This window comes from Pygoscelis adeliae, unplaced genomic scaffold (genome assembly GCF_000699105.1).
Source record: "Pygoscelis adeliae isolate BGI_AS28 unplaced genomic scaffold, ASM69910v1 Scaffold306, whole genome shotgun sequence".
NCBI lineage: Eukaryota > Metazoa > Chordata > Aves > Sphenisciformes > Spheniscidae > Pygoscelis > Pygoscelis adeliae.
The window spans coordinates 320,163-346,258 of record NW_008825072.1 but is presented as its reverse complement, the minus strand read 5'-3'; the positions used below and the strand labels follow the sequence as shown (position 1 = coordinate 346,258).

Here is a 26,096-nt window from a genome sequence, read left to right as displayed (position 1 = left end):
ACTTGCAATTAAAAAAAAAAAAAGCGACATTAAAAAATGTAATGCTTAAAAAGAAGAACTTAGGCAGAATTTTAAAAGGAACTTTAGGGAGCATGAAGTTCAAATCCCATTTAATTTATTTTTATGTCTTGAAAAGTAACTGATGCAGAATAGTTCAGGGGGCTGTTTAAGTGACATATAAATTTTGAGCTGGTCCTTTCTATATGCTCACTATGGACAGAAATGGTGATATCTGAATAAAATTCAGTACTTTTCACAAAGTACTATAAAAGTAGTCACTAAGGTCTTTCTGAAGGTCTCTGCCCTGCCTTTGATTGAGAATCTTATAGAGGAGAAACAAAAGCTCTTCGTAGCAGTTCACCAGACGAGGAGATGGACTGTATCAGCCAAGGATCTCCTTGTTTTTTTCCCATCCTAACAGAAATCTAATGGCTTTTTGAAACAGAGGATCACAAACCTGACTCTGAGAAACAGATGAGAGCTTGCTCCACAAAAAGTCACCTATGATTGAAAGCCAGGCCTGACTTTTTGGCCTGCTTCCATATTTTTAAATGAAGAGAAAAATTATGGAGCCCCACCTGACAGGCTCAGGGCCAAGTGGTAGCCAGGGGCTCCCTGCAGGCCTGGCTCCCACATAATCGTGAATTTAGGCAGCTGCAGGGCGTTGCAGTGGCCTAGGATGCTGTCCTCTGAAGGTTTGTGTCTATTGCTAACCATGCATAAGTTGTTTAAGTGATAAGGTTACACAGGCCTAGGGCTCTGAACACAGTTAGAAGGAATACGTAGCTTCAGTGAGAAAATGTAAATATAATTCCTGTGAGTTAAAGACAGCAGAGTTGAGAAAGACTGTATCAAAGCTTGGTCTTGCATATAAAGGCTAAATTTCCTTGCTCAAAGTCACTCTGACTCAAGCACCAAATTCATACTCATAGAGAGAGACATGGGAGCCTTAGAGTTTTATATAATTTAAAACTTAAGCTAGATTCTGTTGCTGAAGAATTTGTAGATTTTGGTCTTTAGGAAGAAGAGTAATTTGTAACATATATCGGCACAATGGCAAAAGAGGTAGTTTTGAACAACCAGTGTAGTAAAACATTCAAAAATAACGAGAAACTCCCCGTACCATGTTTTTATAATTGGATGATTAGTGAAAAAATAAAATGAAGTGATTGCTTTGAAGTTATTCAATAGAACATGATGGTTTTGCTGTTTATATTTCATGCTTCTGCTTTCTACAATGCATAGAACTATCATGCTGTTTACATGAAAAACACCCTGCTTATCAGAACACGAGTAAAGTGTTTAAGTTAAAAAACTACAGTATTTTAAAATCATAAATATAAAATGGAAACATGTTGCCATATACTTATTTGGTGCAGAGACACAGTGCCAATAGCTTGTCATACCGTATCATGATTCTGTCATTTTTAGCCTGAGGCTGGTTGATTTTTCATGAGCTTAACTCTGCCTGAATAACTTGTGGTTTATGCTCTTTTTTAGTTTTAGACAATTTTAGCAGGGTAAATTTGTTTTCAAAAGACTCAGGGAAAATGGTAATCTCTCCTGAACAACTAAAGATGCTTTGAAGAAGAAGTTGTATGAAAATGCATGGTCCATTATCAAATATGATTGGCTGCTTTAGGGGAATGTACTTATAAAAATAATCCAAAGCAGAGCATTTTGGTATGATGTGAACATATGTACAACTTGACTGGTTTGTTTTTAAATATCCCAGTATTCAATAATACATTTTTTTCGTCCTGCCATTTTTGTTGTTTTAGGTGGTAAACTATGTTAGAAGAGTGTCCCCAAACAAAATGTTTTCTGTCAAATACATGAATATTTTCAGACAACTCTCCTAAATACAGTGAATTCTGAGTTAAATATGCAGCATTTCAAACATAATATTGGGCTCTGTCCATTACAGAATGAATTCAACTTCTGTTTAATAATGTATAGAGTGAGGTAGATGAATTAACTAAAACTTATCTATAACACACACAATTTTTAGTGAAGCCAGTCTTGGAAGTAATACCAAATCTCCTGTTTACTGACAATGATATTAATGGAAAAATTAATGAGTGTGAACAAGTTGCTTTTATTTACCAAGTTAAGCTCCAAATCAACACAAATATGAAAAAGAAAAGAAAAAGTTTTATTATGTTAAATTTGACATTAAGTTTTATGTCTCAGACTTCTGAGACAGGAAATGACAGTGGCTGGGATCCAGCTACCTAATTCCAGGTAGAACTGGAAGATAGGCCCCCAATACCCACTTCACTCCCGGACTGCAACCCAATGTTCTTTGCATGACTACATAATTCATCAGCTGCTTCACATAGAAGCCTAATAATAATTGCCTGTATTTGCTCAGAAATGCAGGAATCACCACTACTGTAAACCAGACAAAACTTTACCTCCATCCATCAAGAAGTCCAGTTCATTTTAGTGATGGTCTGGTCTACAATGAAGACTAAAATACATATCTTTTCTTTAAGAAGTTATTTATTAGTGCACTCAACAGAAAGTAGGAAATATAATTTCTGGAGTCTGGAATCCATACCCTAACCATGTCACTGGACCAGAAGGCCATGGAAAATTTGGACTAAATCAGATCTACCCTCTTTGTTAAAGCTGAATGGTGCACATCCAGGAATGGAATGGGCATTGGACAGAAAGACAGGAGGATGTCTCATTTCCAGTCTTTGCTTCCACTATCTGCATTTTATACTAGACTATTCCTACAGAGACTAGAACTAGTCCGATTAAAGCAAGGGACCGAGTTTGTCCATTCGGTTTTTGAACAGTTTCTCTGTCATGAGAACATTCCAGAATGTGGAATATTTTTTTTCTTGAGAGCCTCCAGACAGCTGGTTAGTTTGTGTTTAGCTTCCACCTTACCAGTAAGTAACACAAACTAGACTTTTCCTTTCTCCTTTGCATGTCACATTTTCCTGAGAAACTACTGATGTTCATGTCAAGGGATGGGATGCTGCTGCTGTAATTAATATGTCTCTACTGACTGCCAAATTACTGTCTCTAAAAGACAGAGACCAATAAATATTTAAAGTGATTTAAAGTTTGTGCACATAGTACCTGTTTTGTGGAAATCTTCATTGCTGAAATAGCAGTGGGTTCCTAGGGAAAAAAAAAAGAGTTAAAATATAAAATGGGCTCTATAGACATAAAAATTCTGCTAGAACGCTATTTGCCCAACCTACAAACCCTGAAATTAAATCAGACACTCCTTGGTAATAGTGCTTCTTGTTGTCTTTTGCAGTGGAATAGTTTCTAGCTGTAAGTGAATTAGAATGCATGTACATATCCGGGTGTATCTTTGATTGCTATGTTGATTGTAGACATATGATTTTCCATGATTATTATAGTTTCACTGTGATTACTTTGTTACTACTTTCACATCTTGAAATTAATTTCTACACTTAATATTAAAACTACATTTAAAGAACCTCCCAGGTAATATGAAAATAATAATGGCTGTATAAAATATGTAGATAGTATATATTAAAGGTGATAACACTGAAATAAGCAACACATTTTAACCATATCAAGGTGAAAAACCCATTCCTGCAAAATTTTATTTAGAAGAACAAGCCTTAATCCCCAGCATAATCTTGTTGACTGCACCGAACTATTCACATACAAAGAAGTTACTCATATTTGCAGAACACAGAACTAAAACTGGCAAGAGGTTTTTTGCAGCCTGGAATACCCATTATTTAATCAACCAAATGGGTCATTAAGAGAGTTATTGTTCTCCTAGCTAAGTCTACTCTTAATTATACTTATCTGTAGTAAGCGGATGTCAACCCAGTATCTACTTTCTTACATGAGAGACTGTAGGAAATATTTAACAGAATAAGTATGTTTAGATTTGATTAAGAGACTGTTACACCTTTTAGGCCCAGCTACTTGAATGGATTTTAATCCCGAGATTAAAAGTGGCATAATTTTGTTACAAAGCCTGCAAGTCAATTCTATATGAACTTTATTCCACCTAAAAATCTACTGTTGATCCCACACACCATACTTTTGGTTATGTACATTAATAAAGTCCTTATTAAGCTTTTACACTTGTGCAGCTTTCAACTTGCTTATCCTGAGAGAATTTGGTATGGGTCAGTGGATGTTAAGCATGTGGACTTGCCTTTACAAATGGGTTAATAGACCTTATATTAGAAAGCATCAATTAAGTGTAACATTTGAATGAAAATTGAACTCATTAGTTTGTTTGCTCAGCTGTTCAGAGAAATATTGCACAAATGGGGTTAAAGGAGGCATTTGTTATCAATGTAACAGATATGGAAGACTTCAGTTTCGTGGAATTATAAATGAAAAGCATTGTGTTCTGCACATTGCAGTTTAAGCATCAAAAAGCATTGTTTATGGTGCACGTAGACTCTTTAGTAACTAAAGAAAACTTACATTTGGTTAAGGTACATGTAAAATCTGTTGCAAATTCCCTGTTGAAAGATCCATCTTATGCATACAAATTCTGCTTATTCCACTGAAGTACGTTAATGCCCTCTTTAAGGCTTAAATACATGCCAAAGGAGATAAATGAGCTTTCAAGTAAATCAGAACACCAGAATCATTTTGTGTAACAAATAAATACACATGCAAAGTAAAATACCAGATTTGAATTTGCCATTAACCATTCTACTTCTGTAAAGCCTTTCTGAAATAAAACTTTCACTCCATTTATTTTCTTTCTTTCACTTTTATATTTCTCTGATCTCCTTTAGCTTGGCACTTCTACTTCATTTAGGGAAGAAATTCATACATTATCAACAAGTGCCAAATTACCCTGCATTAATGTAATGACTTTTGCATGTATAAAAGAGAAAAAAAGCTGAAAGTCACAAATCACTTGTCTCATTTTCTCCTTATATTTTCTACTTTATTTTTCAGTTAAAAAAAAACCAAACCAAAACCCCACATTTCTGTCCTCAAAAAAACCCATGGATTGCAGAAACAGACACCCATTTTTCAGTGGTATCTTGCACTCAAAACAGTAGTTTCTGTGCAAGATTGGTACCAGTAAAGGCAAGATTGCCCATAAGAAAAAAATAAAAATAATATTGAAAGTAATAATAAGAAGATATACAAGCTCTGTTTAGATATGTTGTGTCTGTTCAGAAACCAAAGATAAAGGGATGGCAACTGAGAATGATGAGGACATGGTGGCTGGGCCCGTGGCAGGTTCGGAGCACAGTCCTTGTCAGTATATCTGGAGTGAGTCCATACGACGCGGGGCTCTCCGAGCATGCAAGCATCATCTTCACACTGCCAGATGAACCTTGCCCTTCCAGCTAGGTATCAACCCCCCGAAAGCCTGGAGCCTGTGAAATGGTGCTATAAAATGGCACTGACAAAAAGAATAATGTGGGGAATGGAAATGATTTGTTGTGTACAAAACACAAGACATCCCTGTGTTCTGTCTCAAAGTGTTTGAAAGGTTCACTCAGCTTTGACTTGCAGGGTTGCCTATAGGATGCCTTATTTTTTAGGTGGCTCAGATGGGAAAACTGGAAGAGATTGATTTTCACAAAAAAGTACTAAAGATTAAGGGGTGGTTATGGTGTCTTGTGTCAAACCATGAAAATGAGACCCTAAAGTCACCTTTGAAAATATAAACACTTTCTTTGTTTCTCAGATTATTAGGCATAAGAAAACTGTGCAGACCACTGTTTTTCCAAAAGTATCTTCCTATATCACATTATGCTGATAGTCTGAGTACTGTTAAGAGTTTATGCATCTATAAAAATCGTGTATTACATACGTCTGTGGGAGAAAATAGACAGGCATTATTCCCAGACTTGCACAGATACATATTTAACTACAGCATGTAATGGCACTAAGATTCAGAGGTACTAATGTACTTCTTAAAGCACAAAACAAAAGCCCAGAATGCCTTTTCTTTTATCATTAACCTCCAGCTAGCACTGAATGTCTCAAGGTTTATTTTGACTAGTGTCTGGGTCTTTAAATGACAAGCTAATTAGAGGGGTATGCCAGGCTATTCCTTGGCTAGACTGCAAGAAGTTTAGTTTGCAGCTGTCCACAGAGAAATCTACAACCTGACACTTGAAATTTAGCCGCACTTACCCGAAAGACTGTCATTTCTTCCAGCAAGACTTCCTCTAATTCATGCCAAGTCTCCTTAGGAATTGAAACCACTTTAAGAACTGTTCCAATATCTTGAAAAGAAAAAAAAAAAAGTTTTCAGGTGCTTAAGAAGCATACTTCAGTTTCAGAGCAGCCGGAGTTTCTTGTAGTATGTAATTATTTCACATATAAAGATTGTGAAGCTACATATCACTGAGCACTCATTATTCAAAATACCAACTGCTATTTAAAATAATCCAGAAGAACATTGAATTTCAGGAGGGCATTTCACGGAAGTCTTTCAATTATCAAAATGCAACAAAGAAGATAAATACTGCTATAGTTATTAAAGAATGAAAAGGACTGAAATACTATTTAAGTGACAGTATAAAATGACAGATGTTTCAGTCATTTACTTGAGGAAGGAAATGCATGAAATTTACCCAGGCATGTTTTATTGTCCATTTTAATATGATGTTTGTCATTCTTAAAATGCATGTGAAGATGCTGTCAGAAGGCTCAGTATGGATAGAAAAACATCTGGACAAATGTTGTTAGACAGATGAAGCTGTTAGATCTCTTTCAGTACAGGCGATCTTCCCCATGTCAAATAAAGTACCTAAGATGTATAAGTCCCTTAAGGTGTCTATATTTCTCTGTGTGTTAGATACTAGTCTTTGCTGAGGGGAAAAAACAATACAACTTGTATCTTCTGTTTAGAAATAGGTGTGTGCCAGCATTTTAATACTATATCCATTTATACTCTTGGGGTTGTGCAATTGGCTTTAACATGAACAAGGCCAACGCTTGAAATTCCAGAGCTACAGCCTCTGGCTTTGTGAATATCATTTGTGATTTAAGACCATTTCTGTTTTACAGCTTCTGCATCTGTGATTTATTTGTTTGTTTTCATGAACAGAATTTTCAGAAGGGAAAAATAAAAGGATCATTTCTAGGCTGGTACACATCACTGCAGACTCTCTGAAATGCAGACAACTCTGGATGCAACTTTTCTTTTTAACCATCCAAGTTCGTAGTGCCATGTAAATATATCATAGGAATAACAACTACGTCCCGGAGGACCTTTCATGTTGCACATTTTATATCAGTAAAAATTTAGGAAAATATAAGGCATTTTAAAATCGCTAAAATTCTCAAAGTAACAGAACTGAGAAGATCAACATTCTCAAATCAAGAATTAAACAATTACACAAAATCAAAACATATTTTGTATGTGTATATGTGTGTGTGTTAGTTGAAACTTCTGATTAAAAAGATGACAACTCACCACTTCAATATTGAAAATACAGACAAAATATAAACAAATAGATAACAGGTTGAAAATGACATTTTTGTAAGGTGACTATCTTAAAAGCTATTGATTTCATAAGAAAATTCTGGTATTTCAACTTCTGTATAGGAATTTGGATTAAAATATTCTAGAACTCCTAGAATATCCTGTAGAACTGAGATTTTTATTTTTCCATCTGCTTCCCTTTAAGCAGATGTTGGTTTCGAAGTACGTATTTTTTGAAGTTTAGAAAGATGAGATTTTTTTCCACAGAATATCTATGTCACTGTTTTCTTTCATTAGTCACAAATTCATAGATTCTTTTTTAAAAAGAAAAAAGTTCTTTCTTAAAACAACAACAAAGCAAATCACAACTTTCTTTTTATTTAGGCAGCCACATGTACAAACTAAGCTAGTAAAATATTACTAGCTAAGTTGTTTTGGAAGTGGTTTTCATTATGGTTACTGCTACTAATTGAATATATTTACTTCAAGAAATATTGAAAAAATACAGAACAAATGCAAGATAAACTTTAAAACAAGAAGAAAAAAAAATCCACATTTCTACAAAAGAGTAATTAAGAACAACAGAGTAATTCAGAATAACAGATAATTTAATGTTAGTTATATTTGTAGTTTAATGGATGCTTTCATTTCCTTAATTATCCTGATAATTTGATTGCTGTGGTTTTGAGGAAAATACATTGTGCGGGTAAAAAAGAGAACTCAGATCTAATAAATATAACAGCGTAACAATGTGTCATGACTGTATTCTGACTTGGGCTATGGCTGTCCTCAGTCGCAGTCCATCAAATGCCATATTCTAGAAATAAAGGGGGATTTTTGATAAAACAGCACAAGGGAAACTGTGGAGCTTGAGTGGGCACTGAGCAGACCTGAGTTCCCCACATATGTTGTTTCAAAAAAGGTCTGACTTTTAAGTGGATCCTGCAACAATTACAGTCGCTTGATGCTCGAGAAAGCCTCTGAGGTCAAAGATACACTATGTTAATCACTACGGCGACTCTGGTCAGGCCACAGGTACCAAAGGGGTTTTATCTGAGTTCTAGATCAAGTTTTACAGAGTAGTATTTCAAACAATTTCACACAAATGGAACCAGGCTTCTCCTTTAGGATCAATAGGGTCTGCTCAGTAAGATAAGATTACTGTTATTAATTTGCTTTAGTGACAGATGTACCTTGACTGTGCCAAATGATCCCAAACATCAGACACTCAGGATATGCATTAAGTGCGTATCTTAAATCCTGTTTTTTTCTGATATAAGTTCAAGCATGCCGATATGATTTTATTTCCATTGTGAAACACACTGGTACAATCACAGTGGGAAAGAAACTGCTTGGCTAAAGATTTCACCCACAGGAAAGGAAAATGTGACCACAATGGATGGCTATTAATTATGTTGTGTTCAATTATCATCAGTTATTCAATGAAAAGGAAAAAAAAAGTATTTCTCAACATATTGAAGTTCAGCAGCATGTGGGAATAATGTAGATTGCTGCAATAGCAATGGGAAAATACAGAGAAATGTATCTAATCTGATGGGACAGACCTGCGTAGAAAAATCCAGTCATACCCCAGAGAGCTTAATTCTGGCTTTGTCATAGGTTCAGATCATCAAGTGGGAAACTGGACTGTGACTAGAGTCCCTAATCTGCTCTCTGGCTTGTTCTTTGCTTGGGGAAGATGTAATACACACTGATTGTGTATCTGTTTCTGGTTCTTTTGACTTTGACCAGCCGGCTCAAAGGCAGGCAGGGCCTCAGTTCTGCCACTTTTCCTTTACCCCTGTGTGGAAGATGCCCCTTCCTCATTCTGAAAACCACAATAAGGATAGTGAGCTCAGAGGAGCACGGAGCATCTTTGGTGCCCCAGCTCCAAGCACAGGTGGTGTAACACCTGTTCTTGCCCCATGAGGGTACAACCTCCTGCTGGAAAAAGAACAGTTTCTATGGACAAAACTAATATTTCAAGAAATAATAACACTCTGCACTTACAAAGCTGGGGGTTTGGTGCTGAAATCTCTTTTGGCAAGTGCAAGTAACAATCTTTCAATACTTTTCTCACAGTTCTTTGGCACAATTATCAGCAATGTTGGATGGGATCCAGAGCACTTACCACACACCTGAATATTAGTGGTTTAGGGAATTAAGTGAGTGTCTAAATTCCTAACTCAAAGGTAAGAGCTAGGTATCATTGAGGCTTTTTCAGAGAGAGACCTTGCCTGACTAATTTAGATAAGAACCACTATATGTAATGATAACCATCTAAAAGCTATAGCTCAGGTTTAAGCAAGTCTTCCTGTACTGTCTGAAAACAGACAGGAACTTCTGCATAACTATTCATCTTACTCTAATAGAGGTCTCGAAGAAAGTACAATGAATCTCTCTCTGGAAGTACTTATCTCTTTGCCTTGTAGAAGCCAATGCATCTTTCTTAAACTGAATGCCAAACTTTGGTGAGATAAATGCCACCTCTTGTGCTCAAGATGTAGACATAAATCAGCTCCTTATGTTTGTTCAGCATCATACTCTGCATGCTGAAGGGCTTGTTCCCTCACATCGCAGACAAGGGGAGTATTGCTATTAATTTTTTTTCTGGGCTGAATCAGGTCATAGAAGACTAGTTGAACGGCACAAAACACTGCCAATTGTAGATGGCATTGAAGTCTCTAATGTGTGATGGAAAATATATGTGTTGTGTAAAATCATATGAAACTACTTTTCAATGTTTTATGCAAGAACATATTGTAGCACTGATATCTAATAGCTCAGTTCACAGCTTTAAAGAGTTGGAACGCTTTCTGCAGATCTGCGTTTCCTGCAGTAAATGTTCTGAATTGCTACGCATGCACTGTGTTTGGTACACAAAGCTTCATCAGCTCTCAGTTTACTCATAATATATTTCGGGCATCGACGTGAAAGAGACCTTGAGATTTATTGCTTTGGAAATCTGACCCCAGGTCTAGAGTACCAGAACTGTGCTTTAAGCAAGTAAAAAATTGGACTGTTATAAGACAGACAGCCAGACAGATATTTTTTGGTCCAAAGCTCACAAGAAACAGTGAGGTTTTGGTTTGATTTGTTTTGGCTTTATAATGCCAATGTCTAATTGCTAGCAATTATGTTCAATAAAAGTTTAAAAAACTTTTATTCAACATAACTGAAACACCAGCCAACTAATGGAAAATCTTCAAAGATGAAGAAGCAGATCCACCAACTGCTAATCAGCATAGTTCTGAAGCCCCTGAACTTAGGCAAATGCATATCAGCTAATTTCTGGGGACTGTTATTTCTCATTGTTACCTTTCTGGAAAAAAAAGTCTTTTCTGAGTACGTATTTCCACTTTTATAAAATGCCCAAGCTGTACAATTCCGCAAATGCTTTGGAAAGGTTATCACGTTTCTATTTGAATACCAACTCTTCTTAAAACACTTAGTATGTGCTAGATATCTTCACCTTAAATAAAATGATGCACTCTTCTGGCTAAAGAGCTGGGCAATCTTAAGGCAACACTTGAAATACTTGAAAGGCACACAAGACATTTCCCATACCTGGATACTTGCCTCATTCATGTTAATACTTCTTATGCTACACTTCAAAATGTGTACCTCAAAACCCTCATTTTAATACTAAATTATAATTAATAAGGCAAGATATTTCTAATAAAATTCCCTAATAACAATAGTTGAAAAGAGAGTGGTTTGATCTTAATCCAGTTGGCAAAGCTCCTAAAGAATTAAGATGCAGGCCACGGCCTGAACCTGTAACAGTGAATGTATTTAACAAAGACCTCCCCACATGCACAGTTTTGAGTCTTGCCCCAAATTTTCACAGGTATACACTGTTCTGTCAGTGTTCTGTCTTTCAGAGCATGAAATTTTATCTGATCTATGTCTCCATAATGCCTGGAGGAGCATACAGTGTAGATTCAAGACTTCTCACCTGTGCCAATGAACATCACATCATATTGGCCATCTTCTGCATCTACTCGATCTACTACTATCTGTGTGAACTGGTAATCCACATCTGTTTTGATCATGATTGGACGGTTGTTGATGGGGAATACCGGGTTGTACATGGCTGGATGACTTCTTGCAAATGTTATAACTTCATCAGGAAGGTCCTTGGTGGAATCAAAGCCTCCAAATGTTTTACTGGGACACTGGAAATAAAAAAGAACATGTTTTACATTTTATTCTTGATCACTAGAAACATATTAGAAATCCATTTCATTACAATCATCCCAACTACTGCAGCCTATAATTAATTTTTTTTTTTTTTTTCATTTTGGATGTAAATCAATATAGTTAACAGAATGTAAATGTTCCTCATACATCATTTTTCTTACTACTATGCAGTGCAAAAGGATTTTCAGTCATTTGCTGATTAGTATTAGTCTTTAACTAGCAGAAGGAAGAAATCCTGAATTATCTAAAATCATGCAGTATGAGACAAGCATTTTCAGTATTTGGTTATGTATACAACAGAAAATTAATTAATTATGCCACCATCTTAATTTCAAAGTATTGTCTTCAGAAGTTGACTGGAAGTCAATTCCTGTCTGACGAACCAAATCCTTAAATGCTGGGACAATTCTCTGTTCTACTGACTTTTCAAACTCCTGCTTGTCTCAACAAGCCTGTGTCATCCATGTAGTACTGATAACATTGATCCTGTTACACTAAATCAAATCAAATGAATCCTGTCTGAAATGTATCTCTTTTTTCTCCATTGATTCTAGAGGAAGCTTCCTGTGAGTGTTGCTGGTGATGCTGTCCATGTGAACTGTTAGGTGAGATGAGTCTTGCTAAAGAACTGAAATAACTCCTCACTGTTGTGTACTGCGCAGTAATAGAAAAGTTGGTGTCCTCTTGGGATTAACTGGGTCCCTGTGAAGTAACACAGTAAAGAGTCCCTTTGCCCCCTTATATAGCCATGGGTGGGCCAGACAGTTTTGCCTCTAATCTGTGAAAAGCAGAGGGCTCTGCTTTTCACATTTTGCTCACGTTCTCCCAACGTGAGCAAAAAATAGAGCCTGAAAAGGGAAGGAGAAGTAAGACCATGGCTTTGGTAGCCACGAAAGTATTTCTCCACTTTCACCTACCACATGTCCTCATGGGACTTTTGGCTAATCACCACTATTTGCCCTCATCTCTTCTGTAGAATTGGTAAGTATTTTATGAACAATTAGAGGTTACTTTAACATAAGCATTAGTAGCATGTTAGTAATGTTGAATGGATAAAAAAAAAAATGAGCCACAATGGCATTAGATCACCAGTCCAAAGATTCTCAGCAAAGAACTTGGTGTCCCCCACTCCTAATCTGTTCAGATACCTATTTAAGACATTTAAAACTCTGAAACCCAGTTGACAATAATTATGTTTGTGGCACGAACCTGAAATGATTTGAACCTGAACTATGAACAGCTGGTATTAAAATGCCCTAGATAATTTGCCCTTTATATCCACATATAGAATATCTTCCAATTAAATTAAAAATCTAGAGGACAACATCTTATTAACCAAGAATCCAGACCTTGCAGGATGCTCAGCAGAAGAAATCAATTGTCTTTGCTGTCACCTTGATCCAAATTAATAATTCATCAGAAATGAAATTAAAAAATCAATGTTGTCAAAAGGAGTAGTTGTTATACTCAGCAAAGGGATGCTTCCAGCATGGACATATAAAGTGTAAATAGTCCCTTTTTGGCATATTTGTTAGTAAGCAAATTCCCACATTCTGTTCTATTATATGGTATGGAAGGGAGGAAGGGAGGGAGGGAGAATGTTTGATTAATGCATGTGGAGCAGACTAAGCAGAAAGCAAGTTAGTTATCTACTTTATTGTGTCAACATTTTTCAGCCTTTTTATTATTATACGTTCTTGCTCTCTTGTACAGAAATATTACAAAGAGAAAATCAGATAGGCTTTTTATAATCATTGGCCAAGTCATTGTCTGTCTCAAATTTATGTTTAAAATTCTACACTTCAATTTTAAGTTTGCTTTACATCTCGATTAATATTCTAACTACAGTTCAATACTAATTACTCAGATTAATTAGATAATGATTAATTAGATATTATATGTGAAGTGCTTTAAGTATAGAAATCACTACACAAAAACTAAGTATTGTTAATTGCAGCTGGGCAAACTGAAAAAAAGCAGTAAATGAATATTCATTTCAATTTCAAGTAAATGAAATTCAGCTGTGTTTCAATTGCTTGAATATTTACTTTCTGGCTCATTTTCTAACAAAGGATTTTACTTGCAGCAATGTTGATGATATATTTTATGCAGAAAAATCATAAAACTAGAATTAGTGTCATAATTCTGTGTGTTTAAATTAGACTCCCAATTCTGAGAGCCAGATTACTCCTTGGATCCCCTGCTTTTCTGAGAATAAAAAAATGACAGTAACTTTGTGTCTTTACATCTAAAGTTTAAAGTGCATACCTGGACTAGGCTGTGGCTCACATTCATCCCACCCCACTTTAGGAAACTGACTGAAATGAAATCAAACTCTCATTGCTATAACTCCCTCCCTTTTCAATGGAGTGAAATGGGCACCATCAATAGGCAAGATTTAGCCCATCCATAGTCCAAATTGCTTGCAGAGGAATCTCAACTCACATAAAGACAGAGAAGAGAGAGAAGAGAAGAGAAGAGAAGAGAAGAGGAGAGGAGAGGAGAGGAGAGGAGAGAAGAGGAGAGAAGAGAAGAGAAGAGAAGAGGAGAGGAGAGGAGAGGAGAGGAGAGGAGAGAAGAGAAGAGGAGAGAAGAGAAGAGAAGAGAAGAGGAGAGGAGAGGAGAGGAGAGGAGAGGAGAGGAGAGAAGAGAAGAGGAGAGAAGAGAAGAGAAGAGAAGAGGAGAGGAGAGGAGAGGAGAGGAGAGGAGAGAAGAGAAGAGAAGAGAAGAGAAGAGAAGAGGAGAGGAGAGGAGAGGAGAGGAGAGGAGAGGAGAGAAGAGAAGAGAAGAGAAGAGAAGAGAAGAGAAGAGAAAAGAAGAGAAGAGAAGAGAAGAGAAGAGAAAAGAAGAGAAGAGAAGAGAAGAGAAGAGAAGAGAAGAGAAAAGAAGAGAAGAGAAGAGAAGAGAAGAGAAGAGGAGAGGAGAGGAGAGGAGAGGAGAGAAGAGAAGAGAAGAGAAGAGGAGAGGAGAGGAGAGGAGAGGAGAGAAGAGAAGAGGAGAGAAGAGAAGAGAAGAGAAGAGAAGAGAAAAGAAGAGAAGAGAAGAGAAGAGAAGAGAAAAGAAGAGAAGAGAAGAGAAGAGAAGAGAAAAGAAGAGAAGAGAAGAGAAGAGAAGAGAAAAGAAGAGAAGAGAAGAGAAGAGAAGAGAAGAGAAAAGAGAGAAAATATAGCTGTCCTGGGGAGGAAAGTCCTGTCATGTTTGAAGAGAAGAGAAGAGAAGAGAAGAGAAAATATAGCTGTCCTGAGGAGGAAAGTCCTGTCATGTTTACTTATGTTATGGTCACAAAACAAGGATACACAAAAAAGACACTATCCTTGATGTTAATGACAGGACTACTTTTGATATTAGTGGGTCTAGGTCAAGCTAATTGGCAAGGCACTTCATCGGAACTCATGTTTATATACTTAATCAATCCCACTGATAGCAAGGAAATAGAAAGTTTTCAGGTGCCAAAAGATAGGCATGAATACAAATATCCTGAAAAAGTTTGGAGAAATGAGCTTGATCTTGGATTCAAGTAGAGTCAAAGGACTCTCTCACTTAACATCCACTTCCAATTGTTGGTCACCAGTATGCTATGTCAGGGGTTTTGATCAGCCAGGAGGAGGTAACTAGGCTATCCCCTAACTGGCTCATTAGGGAATCCAACAGAATAAATCAATAGCTGCATTTTGGTAGGAACAAAAAGTGCTTTGATCATAACTGAAGATAGATTCTTGGTACCATGAAGCAGAGAAAACTTGAGCTCTGTAGCTGAATTCACAGCAAGTCAGATATGAATTCAGGATAAGGTATTTCATTCAAGATGAGGTATATACAAAAATCCTCCTTGCTCTCCCAAATATTATTAAAAGTTAAAAAAAAAAAAAAAAGTTCTATACATCTTAAAGGAAAAGTCCTGGCAACTTCTTTGTTAAATGTGAAGCTGATGTAGAACTGTTTACAAAGTTTTCTGACTTTTCAAAAGAACCATTAACTTCCCTTTTTCTTTACTCATACTGGGCAAGTCACCAGATGCTCAAGAAGTTTACTGGCACCTCACCTATTAAATTCCTCGGATAATTCAGCACTGTTTAACTGCAGTGAGATCTGGAACTGAATAAGAACTAAGAAAGAAGCTTAGGTTTTGTTTCTCCCTTCCCTTTCCCTGTTTCTTGGAAAAGGAAATCCACAAGTCTGACATCTAAAGGAACTTCAAAAACCTTTCTTCTTCATTCTCAACAGGGCTTCAAAGCCATTGAAAATACATCCAATTTTAGCACCTTAGAAACAAAAAGCTTCTTTTCAGCCAGAAATGTCTCATTTTAAAATTCAGTTTTATCCTACTAATACAATAGAATGAAATAGCAACTATGAGGGAAAAAAAATCTTTTTCAAAGTGGTAGACACCAGGATTAGAGTCACTGGCAGTGGACTAGGAGAAACTGATGGCCTCAGCCGCTCTTTAATTAACATCATTTACAGTGGCATGGCCTCTTGCACGACATGATACGACTGCAGGGCTATGTAGAATTGTGTAATTTGGGATCACATTCGCCCTTAGGCAAGAAAAGTGTTTACAATGAAATCTGAACATCTTCGCACTTTCTTTGTGAATCTTAGTATAAGTATGTTACAGTGAAATTGTAAGGGTAAAATCCATTCTGAGACAGTAGCCAGAAAAAAAACGTATATGTGACAACTGTATTTCCCTACTTTGGCAAAAGATCTGGTGGCTTAGGTCACTTAGCCACTTTAGGGGCTGGGTTCGGGTCCCCGCTTTTCTGCTTGTTCTTGGGAATTTGTTAAGTTATTTTTCTCCCATATGCATCTCAGTTCCAGACCCTCAGACAAGTCTTGGAATAACCCACAGGTTTTGAGGCAGGCAGAGCTGTGTTGCCAGTCTCTAGGGCAAATATTTGAGTTGTGCATACAGAACCTCAATAGAGCCGTGTCTGATCTCTGCTGAGGAATGAATGTAACAGAGCCACTGTGCAGCAGGCAGTTCTTTATCTCGGTCTATTTCTGTGATTGAAACATGTAACATTCTTCTTTGTCTGTAGTTTTAAGTAATATCTATTACTTGTTTTTGTTTAGAAAGGTTAATCAATACTGGAATCAAAGAGGAATATAAATAAACAGAATAACGATCACTAACTTATTAAGTCTGTCAGACTGAAAAGAAGATGACATTAGCTATACAAGAAATACCAAAAATATCTACACATTCATATTTTCCACAGGGATGTAAAACAATACAACTTCAAAAAAAACCTCTGACATATCAGCATTAACTATAGCAGTTGAAAAAAAAAAGTTCAGCATCAAATGAGAAATGAAACCTCTCCTATGCTGCAGAGCTTGTATTTTAACTCTGGAAAAAATTAGGAATCCCTTTAGCAGTCATAGTGAGGGAGCAAGGAGTGCTGAGGAATCTGGCTGTCAGGGAGCCACTGTTTTCTTTTACTTAGGAAGTCATTTTCATTATGCTGAGTGTATATATTGTCTAACTGTTGGAGATCAGTTGAAAGATCAGGTTTGAAAGAACAATTTCAAAACATACCAGACAAAAGTAGAAAAACTGATAATTTAAAAGAAAGGATCAAAGTTATTCCTGGTTTGTTTTGTGCCTTATATTTAAGGAGACTTTTAAAAGAATATTATAGATATATTATTTACATTTACATTTATATGTTTATATGTATACGTATGTATACATATATTTAATCTTCAGCAATGACATTTCAGAACTTAAATGGGCCAAGCTGATTTATATTAGCTAAGGAGCTACCCCAATGTACACAATTAATGTTTTTTCATAAATGTCCCATCTTCCTAGACTACTGGTAATTTCAGAGGCAGTTAAATATTTCTAGAATGTGATGATATCAGTTGGGAATTGTAAATATGGATGTCTTATATACACTGATATTTTAGTCATTCATAAACTAGAAACAAAGAAACAGGTAGAAGCACAGATTTTAAAAAATGCCAGCAGAACTTAGAAATTTTTATAGTCACCCTATCATCCATTGAAGAAATATCTGTCTTACTGTACTAGATTTAATGTCGAGAACAATTGAAAGTTTCTCAACAGCCAGGCAGATGCTCTGCTTTCTGTTCATTCTCACTAAGAATGGCTCAGCCAATATTTGGAACAAAGACAAATTCCAAGGAAAGGATAATGCAGAGTAATTTATTAAACGTTTGACTTTCAGTAAAGTTGTCCAGCCATTGCTCAAGCGTCTGCTGAAGTTGTTAATATGAATGCTAAAATTAAAATCCAAATGAAGTTGCTATTACAGTTTCATACTTTACAAGAAAATCAGTACATTTTGGACCTGGAGGAACTGCTAGCTTTCCCTTCTGCCACGCTAACCATTTCAGTATCTTTTTCAGCTTCTTTCCTGGATCTCAGCTTAAGGACCGTGTAATGTGTGAAAATATTTTCCATAGTTTCCTCTTTTTAGATTAGTCTATTTCTTAGGGTACTTACAGTTCCTGGCCGTGGATATGGCACTCGCCCTTGGTAGGGAACCCACTGGTAGTTCGGGCCATCTCGGTGGGCATAGGGACCAAGAAATACCCTCCTCACATCAGTCATGCTGTACATACACACTGCTGACCCCTTGAAGATATTACTAAAAATGAGGGGAGAAGAAATCAAATCAGGTTCTTTAAATTATCAGTCAGTTTAATCGAGTGAAAGAGCTATGGGAATAGCAGCTTGTTGCTTTCTAATTTATTGCATGTGCTGATTATCAAAACTCTGACATGCTCTCAGAGCAATCCTAACTCACCTCCTGTGAAAGTTCAGCATAACTGATACGATCTCTCAGACATTTTCCGAAGCAGATGGCTGCTATTCCGCTATTTAAAACATATTGTCCCCAGAAGGCCAAAGCCCCAATTTGAGTAAACTTCAACAGGACTGTCCCTAGAGAACTATTCAATTCTTTCCTACACTTCACATTTTTCTGGTTTTTTTAGCAGTCTCTTCCGTTATTTGGGCAGCACACACGCAAACTTCATTGTTGTTTCTTACCTTGAGATTTCTTACAGAAGACAGTAAGGACTTGTAAATCTCCCTCTTCTATGCCTGGTTATCACTAAAAACATTCTTTTTGTTTAGAAACTAAAACTTTTGTTCTTCACAGATAAATGTGGCAATGCAACCAGTACTGTAAACATTCCTCAGGCCAAAGCTACAAGTATAATTTTGATCTTGGTGAAAGCACAATGAAACCAAAACATTCAAATCACAGTTATTTGTGATTCAATAACAGAACTTTTGAAAGATCGTTAAACTTTCCAGATTTCAGCAATATTTTTTACTAATATCTCCTTGAGTAACCAATTTCTCACACCACGGATTTTCTATTTTACCCTGCCCCCAGACAAGCATATTTATGCTTGTGCTGTTTTTCCAGGTCTGTGTGGAAAGGGCTACAAATTCTGATCCCCACTTATTATAAAGCCAATTCAACGGCAAGAACAGCCTAAGAAACTGATAGTCTTTGTGATTACTAGCTTCAGAGTGATGATGTACATTGCTCATAAGAAAAGAAACCTAATTCATTACTTCTTACTGCCACTGACTTCTGAGTTCAAAGGTTAAGAAAATTTTGTTTTTCTTAAAAATGTTTTTAACAAAGAAAGCTCTTTAAAACAAGCAGCCACCCAAGTTTCCATGCAAGTAAAATGATACGTTCTATACCTGGAAGTTGTGAACACTCCATAGACTATTGGATTTTTAGGGTCTTTTGAGTTCATTAGGAATACATCCTCTGTAACAATAACAAGGGACAGAAAAGAAAACTAAGTTAATTCATACGGATAATACCTGAAAACATTTCTGTATTCAAAGCCATTTCTGCCACTTACGTAGTTCATCAAAGTGTGTGTCAATGCCATTGGGTCCTGGCACAGAACAAATCAGACGTGCTTTGAGGAACGTTGTCCATTTGTTAACAAGGCTCCTGTGCCCACCAAAGTCATTCTAACAAGAAAAGTATTTTGCATTAATATCTAGTAACAGTCTTTGTTTGAAGTATCACCAGAGTACAGAAAAAATACAATAAATAACCACAAGATGTTACTTACAGAAAACAGAGAAAAGAATTCACCTTCTACATATAAAAGCATTATTATGTTGTCAAGAACACTAATTCTGAATTGCTTTTAATTTACATTGTATTGCTACATATTTCATAGTAACACATCATTTAAAAAACAAAACCAAAAAAAAACCCAAACCTCTTTATATATTCTAATACATACATAAAACTGGAGAAAGACAGACAGGCAGAATATTTTGCTCCAGAGCTCCCAGGCTGCCATGTCCTGGTAAAGCTTAAGGGGTTTATTATTCTTAACTGGGTAGCAACAAAGTAGAAATGCAAGCTGCAAGTGAATGAAGTAGATAAAAATGCCAGAACAGTGGGATCAGTTGTATAGCGGCAAAACTTATGAATAAAGTGCACCAAGGACTCCATACTTATGGGGTAATTGGTTTTCAAGCAACTACCTCTGCATTTGAGAAGATAAATTGAAATTGTGCTTATGGATTAACATGAAATTTTACTGTAAACATCATAGCTGCCAGAGCTACAACATTTATTAATATCATTCCATTTGTAGAAATCTTTTTAAAAGTCTGTCAGAAAAATATTTGGACATTTATCAGTGTGGATGAATGATTCAATCTGCAATCATTAAGGGTCTTCTGAATGGTTGCCCATTTCTACAGCTAAGCTTAGAGAACTGTTTCGTTAAATCTTCCTTTGCCTCTGTTTTGAAGATTTTCACTAATGTGGGAATGGAAAGCTATTAACATTCCTTTAAAAAGTGAATTCTTCAGATGTTTTTGGCCTACCTGGAAGTATCACATTTCCTGTAAAAGATTCTTTCTTTTGCAGACACATTCTAAGCCTCAGAAGATGCCTATGACTTTTTAAACAAAACATCGTAGTTTGTGAAGCTTCCCCAAGCAGAGAAGAACTGAAGAGCTACCTTTGGAGCTAGCTAGCTAACTAGAGATACCTTAGTGTTATCCCCTAACTATTTTTCACTTGGGATGATCTCTGCTTTAGTACAATGCCAATGTTAATACTGAATAGTTTACAGGCAAGAAAATGCAGTTTCTAAAATCACTCACAAAGTGTCCTGCAAGTGTATTCAATCTCACATGAAGAAGTCATCATTTTACCTTGCAGATCTGCCCTATTCTGGCATGAGTGGCTTTTCCAGTGTGTTCTCCATCAATTGCATTTTCACGGAAGAAGAAATAGATTTTGTCATCTTCTGGATTGTCGCTCTCTGGTATCAGGTGAGCACTAATAAATCTAGGATCTGAGAAGACAATGCCGTTGTGCATGTTACTACTCCATGAAATGAAACACTTGCCTTCCTTATATAAATGAATTGTGATTTTGCTTCCCAAGAATCAATCTTTGCATCAAATGGCAAATACATCTGTTAGGTACATCATTACCCATTAACATGTGACAGGTATTTACATTCCTCTTATCTTTAATACATAGAGGTGTTTGCTACAGATATTTAATGAACAGTTCTTAACTTTATTATTGGAGCAATTAAACATTCATGAAATCTCTTTACATAATGGTAAAATAATAGTACAGCATGGCTTCCTAATTCCATGTATTTATTACTGACATTTTTCTTGTTTCTTTGGATGTTTTGACTTTTGTGAATAATCTTTCTGTATGTGTCGCACATAAAATGAGAGAATTATTGAGACAAATGTAATATTCCTAACTTTAGCAATAATGAAGAAAATATAAAGAAAGTATTTTACATCTAGAAAAGTATTAATGTGTTACTGTCAAAAAAATTGAGTTAAAAAATACAGTTTTGATTGATATTGTCTACTTCCACACTATGATACCCTAAACCCCAACATTTTTGTCTCATTTTCAGAAGACAAATGCATTTGTGAATTTCTATTCAAGTTGTTGAAATACTGTGTCACCATTTTTTTAAATAACTTTTTTTCTTCATAAAAACCCTTTATTTCTTGCAATTAGAGTGATAACATTATTTGGTGATAAAGAAGATACACCAATAAATGAAAATACATAAAATGTAGACATACTGATTGGTTATGTAAAAAATGGTGGAAAGAAGTTTTGGGAGAGAATTTTATAGAAATCATAACAGTAAATTCATACCAGTGGTGAATATGGCTCATCATTGTATTTTACAGAGATACTTCAGCTGGTATCTTTCACTATATTGGGAAAAAGAAGGCATATCCAACAGATTTACCAATCTGCTTTACAACCATTTTACATCCTGCTAGGCTAATTAACTGTGAACTATATTTAACTACTCGGAGTCCTGTTCTTATGTGAAATGATAAGCTATTTTAGTGTCATGCATTAACATCTTTTCAGTGCATGTTTATTGCTATATAGTCATGGAAATAATGAACTGTACTTTGTTTTGCCAGTTTGCACTAGCTGTCCTGTGAAACCCATTGCCTTATTAAGGATGGCAGTGTTTGTAAGCAACATATTTTTATATATTTATATATATGCATGTATGTGTTTAGATGTTTCTATTATATGAGTACATACTGCATAATTGTCTGTGTGTGTGTGTGTGTGTGTATTCTCATGTACTCTGTGTGTGTGTGTATATACGTACACACAGAGTACACGAGAATAACCATACTGGCTTAGGCCAAGGGTTACTTAGATCAATATATAGACTTCAACATTGTCCAGAAGTAATTATCTGGGAGAAAGAAAGAATATGGTAAGGACAAATAATACTCTCCCAGAATAATCTTCCTTCCTCCAACTATTTTCAGTGTAGCTGATTCCCTGAATTTGGTTGCTTTCTACGTGCTTACTAACTCTCAATAGATTATTCATCCAGTTATCTGTCTAAACTCTTCTTGAACCCATGCAAATTTCCAGCATTCATAGTGTCCTTTTGGAATTTGTTCCTTGTCTACACAATTTAATTAACTAAAACCTACTTCTGTTTTCGTGTTTTGAACATTGATTTTGCTAACTTCATTTGGTGCCTCTTAATTCCTGTATTGGAAATACCCACGGTGTTCAAGATGTGGATGAATTGTGCTAATATACAAGGGCTATAGCACTGCTCTTTGTTGAATTCTCTGTTCTTTTTCTATTAATTCCTAACATTTAATATGGATTTGACAGTTCCTAAGCAGTAATCTGAAATTTTCATGGAACTTTATGTGTCATAACCCCAGAACCTCACTCTTCATTGGTAATGCTTAGTCCACAGCCCATTGTTTTATATGTGAAGATAGGCACGTTTTCCCCATGGTTTATCACTATATCATTCATCAAGAATAATTTAATTTGCTATTTGATTGCTTACCTACCCAGTTGCGTAAGATCATTTTGTAATTCTTCACAGTCTTCCTTTGTCTCACTATGCTGAATAACTTAGTATCGTGAAAAATTTTCTCATCCTGCTGTTCAACCTCTTTTTCAGGTTATTTATGAACATGTTGAACAACACAGGCCACAGAACAGATCTCTGTGCAACTGTGTCTATTACCTATTGTTTATTAAAATAAATCCTTTTTGACATCTGAAAACATCAAAAATCTGTAAGCAGCTTAAGCTCCCCATCCCAAATCCCAGTAAGTTAAGCTACTAAATTCACTTCCTTTCTTTCTAGCATGCATTTAATAGCCTTCAAGTTACACTGACACAAGGTCCAAGGTAAATAATATCTAGACTATATTGTACCATGGTAAATATCTGTTATTTATATATACAATCTACCAGGGCTTTGAATGCAACTTGTATCACAAGAAACACAAGGCTACAGCTTGAAAATTTCTACATCGCAGCCTGTGGAAGTATACATCAGAGAAAGAGGATACCCATTAGTAGACACTGATCTGGGCTACCGGATCTGGAGAACCTCTTGTCTGAATACACTGTTTTTACAATCTTAAGGTCTTAATGAAAAGGGTAAAAAATATAATTCAACCAAAACTTAAATACATTCCCAAATGGTTGAATGATTTGTTTTTTAGTGCAATGGGTTTTGTAAATCACAAGATATCAAATTCTAAAATAAATCACTATATTATCAGGCATCAAAAATCTAACTTTACATTGGCCTATGAAGATACTGTGGGGAGTCCCATTTGAGTCAGTAATATTGCTGATATAGTACAGGTTACATAAACTTGCCCTCGGTTAGCATGTTATTATTCTTTTCTTTCTGTCTCATAATTTTGCAAGTGAACCTAGAAACAGTAAGAGAGTCTAACATTAAAGATACAAGAATGATAGAAAAATAGTTTAAGAAATTGAAAATATGTATTTCAAATAATTCTGTCAGAGTGGTAGCAGAGGAGAGGGGTGTGAGGAAGGCAGATATAAGTAATGCCATAGCCAGAGCGCATGTGAATATGCTTTATACACATTTCTTACCAGTGCTCATCTGGGATGAATTCAGATTTTCAATTAGTGATTAATAATCCTAACTACATCCCTGAAAATAAAATGGCCACACAGCCTTATATTAGAACACATCCATTGTACATCATGGAACAGTTTTTGTTGAATAACACTGGTGTTTCTTACTGAGCAAACCTTTCACTATCTGGTTAAATCAATATGTTTTACTCAGTAAAAGAGTGGTTCTTCATGTTATAGGGCCCTTGCTCTTGTTACCTGGTGGTGTTTGTTTTTTTCCCCTCTTCCATATAAGAGAGTTATGTCTATAAAATTAAGCAAATAAAGGAAGAACAGGCTACATGTGTTCTGTTGCATATAGAAATAGATTTATTTCTGTTCAGAACTAATATAATGATCATAAAAGCAACAGCATGATTATACGTGTGGAGAGAGGGAGAGAAACGTGGTTGATAATTTCAAAGGTTATAAAGCTAAGAAGTGGGTGGTGTGAACTAGTGATCTGTACTGTGTTCTTTATTGTTTCATTAGCAGAGGAGCTATTTGACTTGCCTGAGGCTTGATGCACATTGCATTTAACTCCAGGGCTTCAGACCATGCTTACAACTAACTGTTTAGGGTCATGATGAATCAATCAGCCAGATGGCCGGCAGTCACGCAACATAGTGCTCTCTATGGACTACGTAGCATGTTTTTATTGCTCTTCTTTGAGGAAGGGAAAGGAGATGTTGTCCACAGATGAGGGACTTCTCCTTGACTCTTCTAATTGCTCACCCATGCAGCAGAAGAAAGAATGTCATCCATGAACGTGTATGTTCAAGTATTGAGACTGCCCTGCCTTACCCTGCAAAATTAAACAGGTTCAGTATCAAGGGGTCCCCATGGGAAGTTTAAAATAATTCAGTCAGGGTTGACCTATTTCATACATTCAACACAGCCACAAAAGAAGTGCTGGAATGAACTTCAAGCAAGTTTTACTGAATGGAAAGTGGGACTTTGATCCAAACCCATTGGTGACAATTGTACAAGTCAGTGCACTGCAGCTATTGTGGATAGACAGGAAGACTTCAAATTTCTGTGTATGAATTATCGGATATTCTGCGACCCTAAAACTGTCTCCAATCCATGAAATGCTCAAAAATGCTGCTACAACAGTTCGACACTTTCTTGTTTAAACGCAGTCTTGCATTGGCTAAAAGTCCAGAAAGTATGTTTTGGGAAAATGAATGTAAGAAATAATTTGACGGCAAATATTTTTCAATGATTCATTGCTTTAAAAAAACACAAGCAGACAATGTGGAAGAGTGCTTTAAAAAACAGCATACATCAAACAAACATGTCTGAAACATGTTTACGCATGATCAAAGAAGAAACAAAGCCACAGCATAAACATGATCAAAATAAGATTACAGCTAAAAACACTTCTCTGATCTTGCAGCCAATGTGAACAAGCTAAAAATAAAAACTCAGATTTTTATTTAAAACAATCAACCTCGAGAAGCAAATTATTAAAGCACACACCTTTTTCCATCTCCTTTTTCCAGTTGTCTTGGCTGTGGGGATATTTCTGAGCTCCCACAGGACACCTTTCTAACGCCACTTTTTGTGTGCCCTCCTGCAATTACCAGCTCTGCAGACATTTCACTGGCAGCAGCCCATTAAACTGTCCTTCATGAGAAATCTGGCCCTTTATGAAAACGACACCTTGGTCCAGCTGCCTCTATGATTTATATGCTATTGTTTGCTTAGTTAAGTAATAGAAACATGTTTTGCTTGTCTCAGCACTTCAGGTTGAGAAAAAGCTAAGGAAAATCGAGCTGCATTTGTTCTTTTGCAAATGTTACTCTTTAGCAGCAACAACCGCACAAACACACGCACCCGCCAACAGCAAGAAACAATAAAAGTCAGAAATTGGATTTCTAACCGAATTGTATTAGCATTTTAATGAAGATCTATAAACTTGAAGGCACAGAAATTACCTTTAGCTGTCAAGATTGAGTAAGCTGAAGGAACAGAAGCTGGGGTCATCTCTTCATCACTTGACAGGAGCC

General features: G+C 36.1%; 1 protein-coding gene across 1 annotated transcript in view; it reads right to left on the bottom strand.

Annotated features, from left to right (window-relative positions):
- SEMA3A (sema domain, immunoglobulin domain (Ig), short basic domain, secreted, (semaphorin) 3A) overlaps positions 1–26,096 on the bottom strand; it is a 121,363-nt gene that overhangs the window by 14,701 nt on the left and 80,566 nt on the right. Inside the window, exons 6-12 of the mRNA XM_009326562.1 lie at positions 20,814–20,956; positions 19,490–19,604; positions 19,323–19,392; positions 18,102–18,246; positions 11,382–11,601; positions 6,127–6,218; positions 3,097–3,138 (exon numbers count right to left, since the gene is read on the bottom strand). Of these exons, the coding sequence (XP_009324837.1) occupies positions 3,097–3,138; positions 6,127–6,218; positions 11,382–11,601; positions 18,102–18,246; positions 19,323–19,392; positions 19,490–19,604; positions 20,814–20,956 (827 nt within the window). The remainder of the gene's footprint in view (positions 1–3,096; positions 3,139–6,126; positions 6,219–11,381; positions 11,602–18,101; positions 18,247–19,322; positions 19,393–19,489; positions 19,605–20,813; positions 20,957–26,096) is intronic.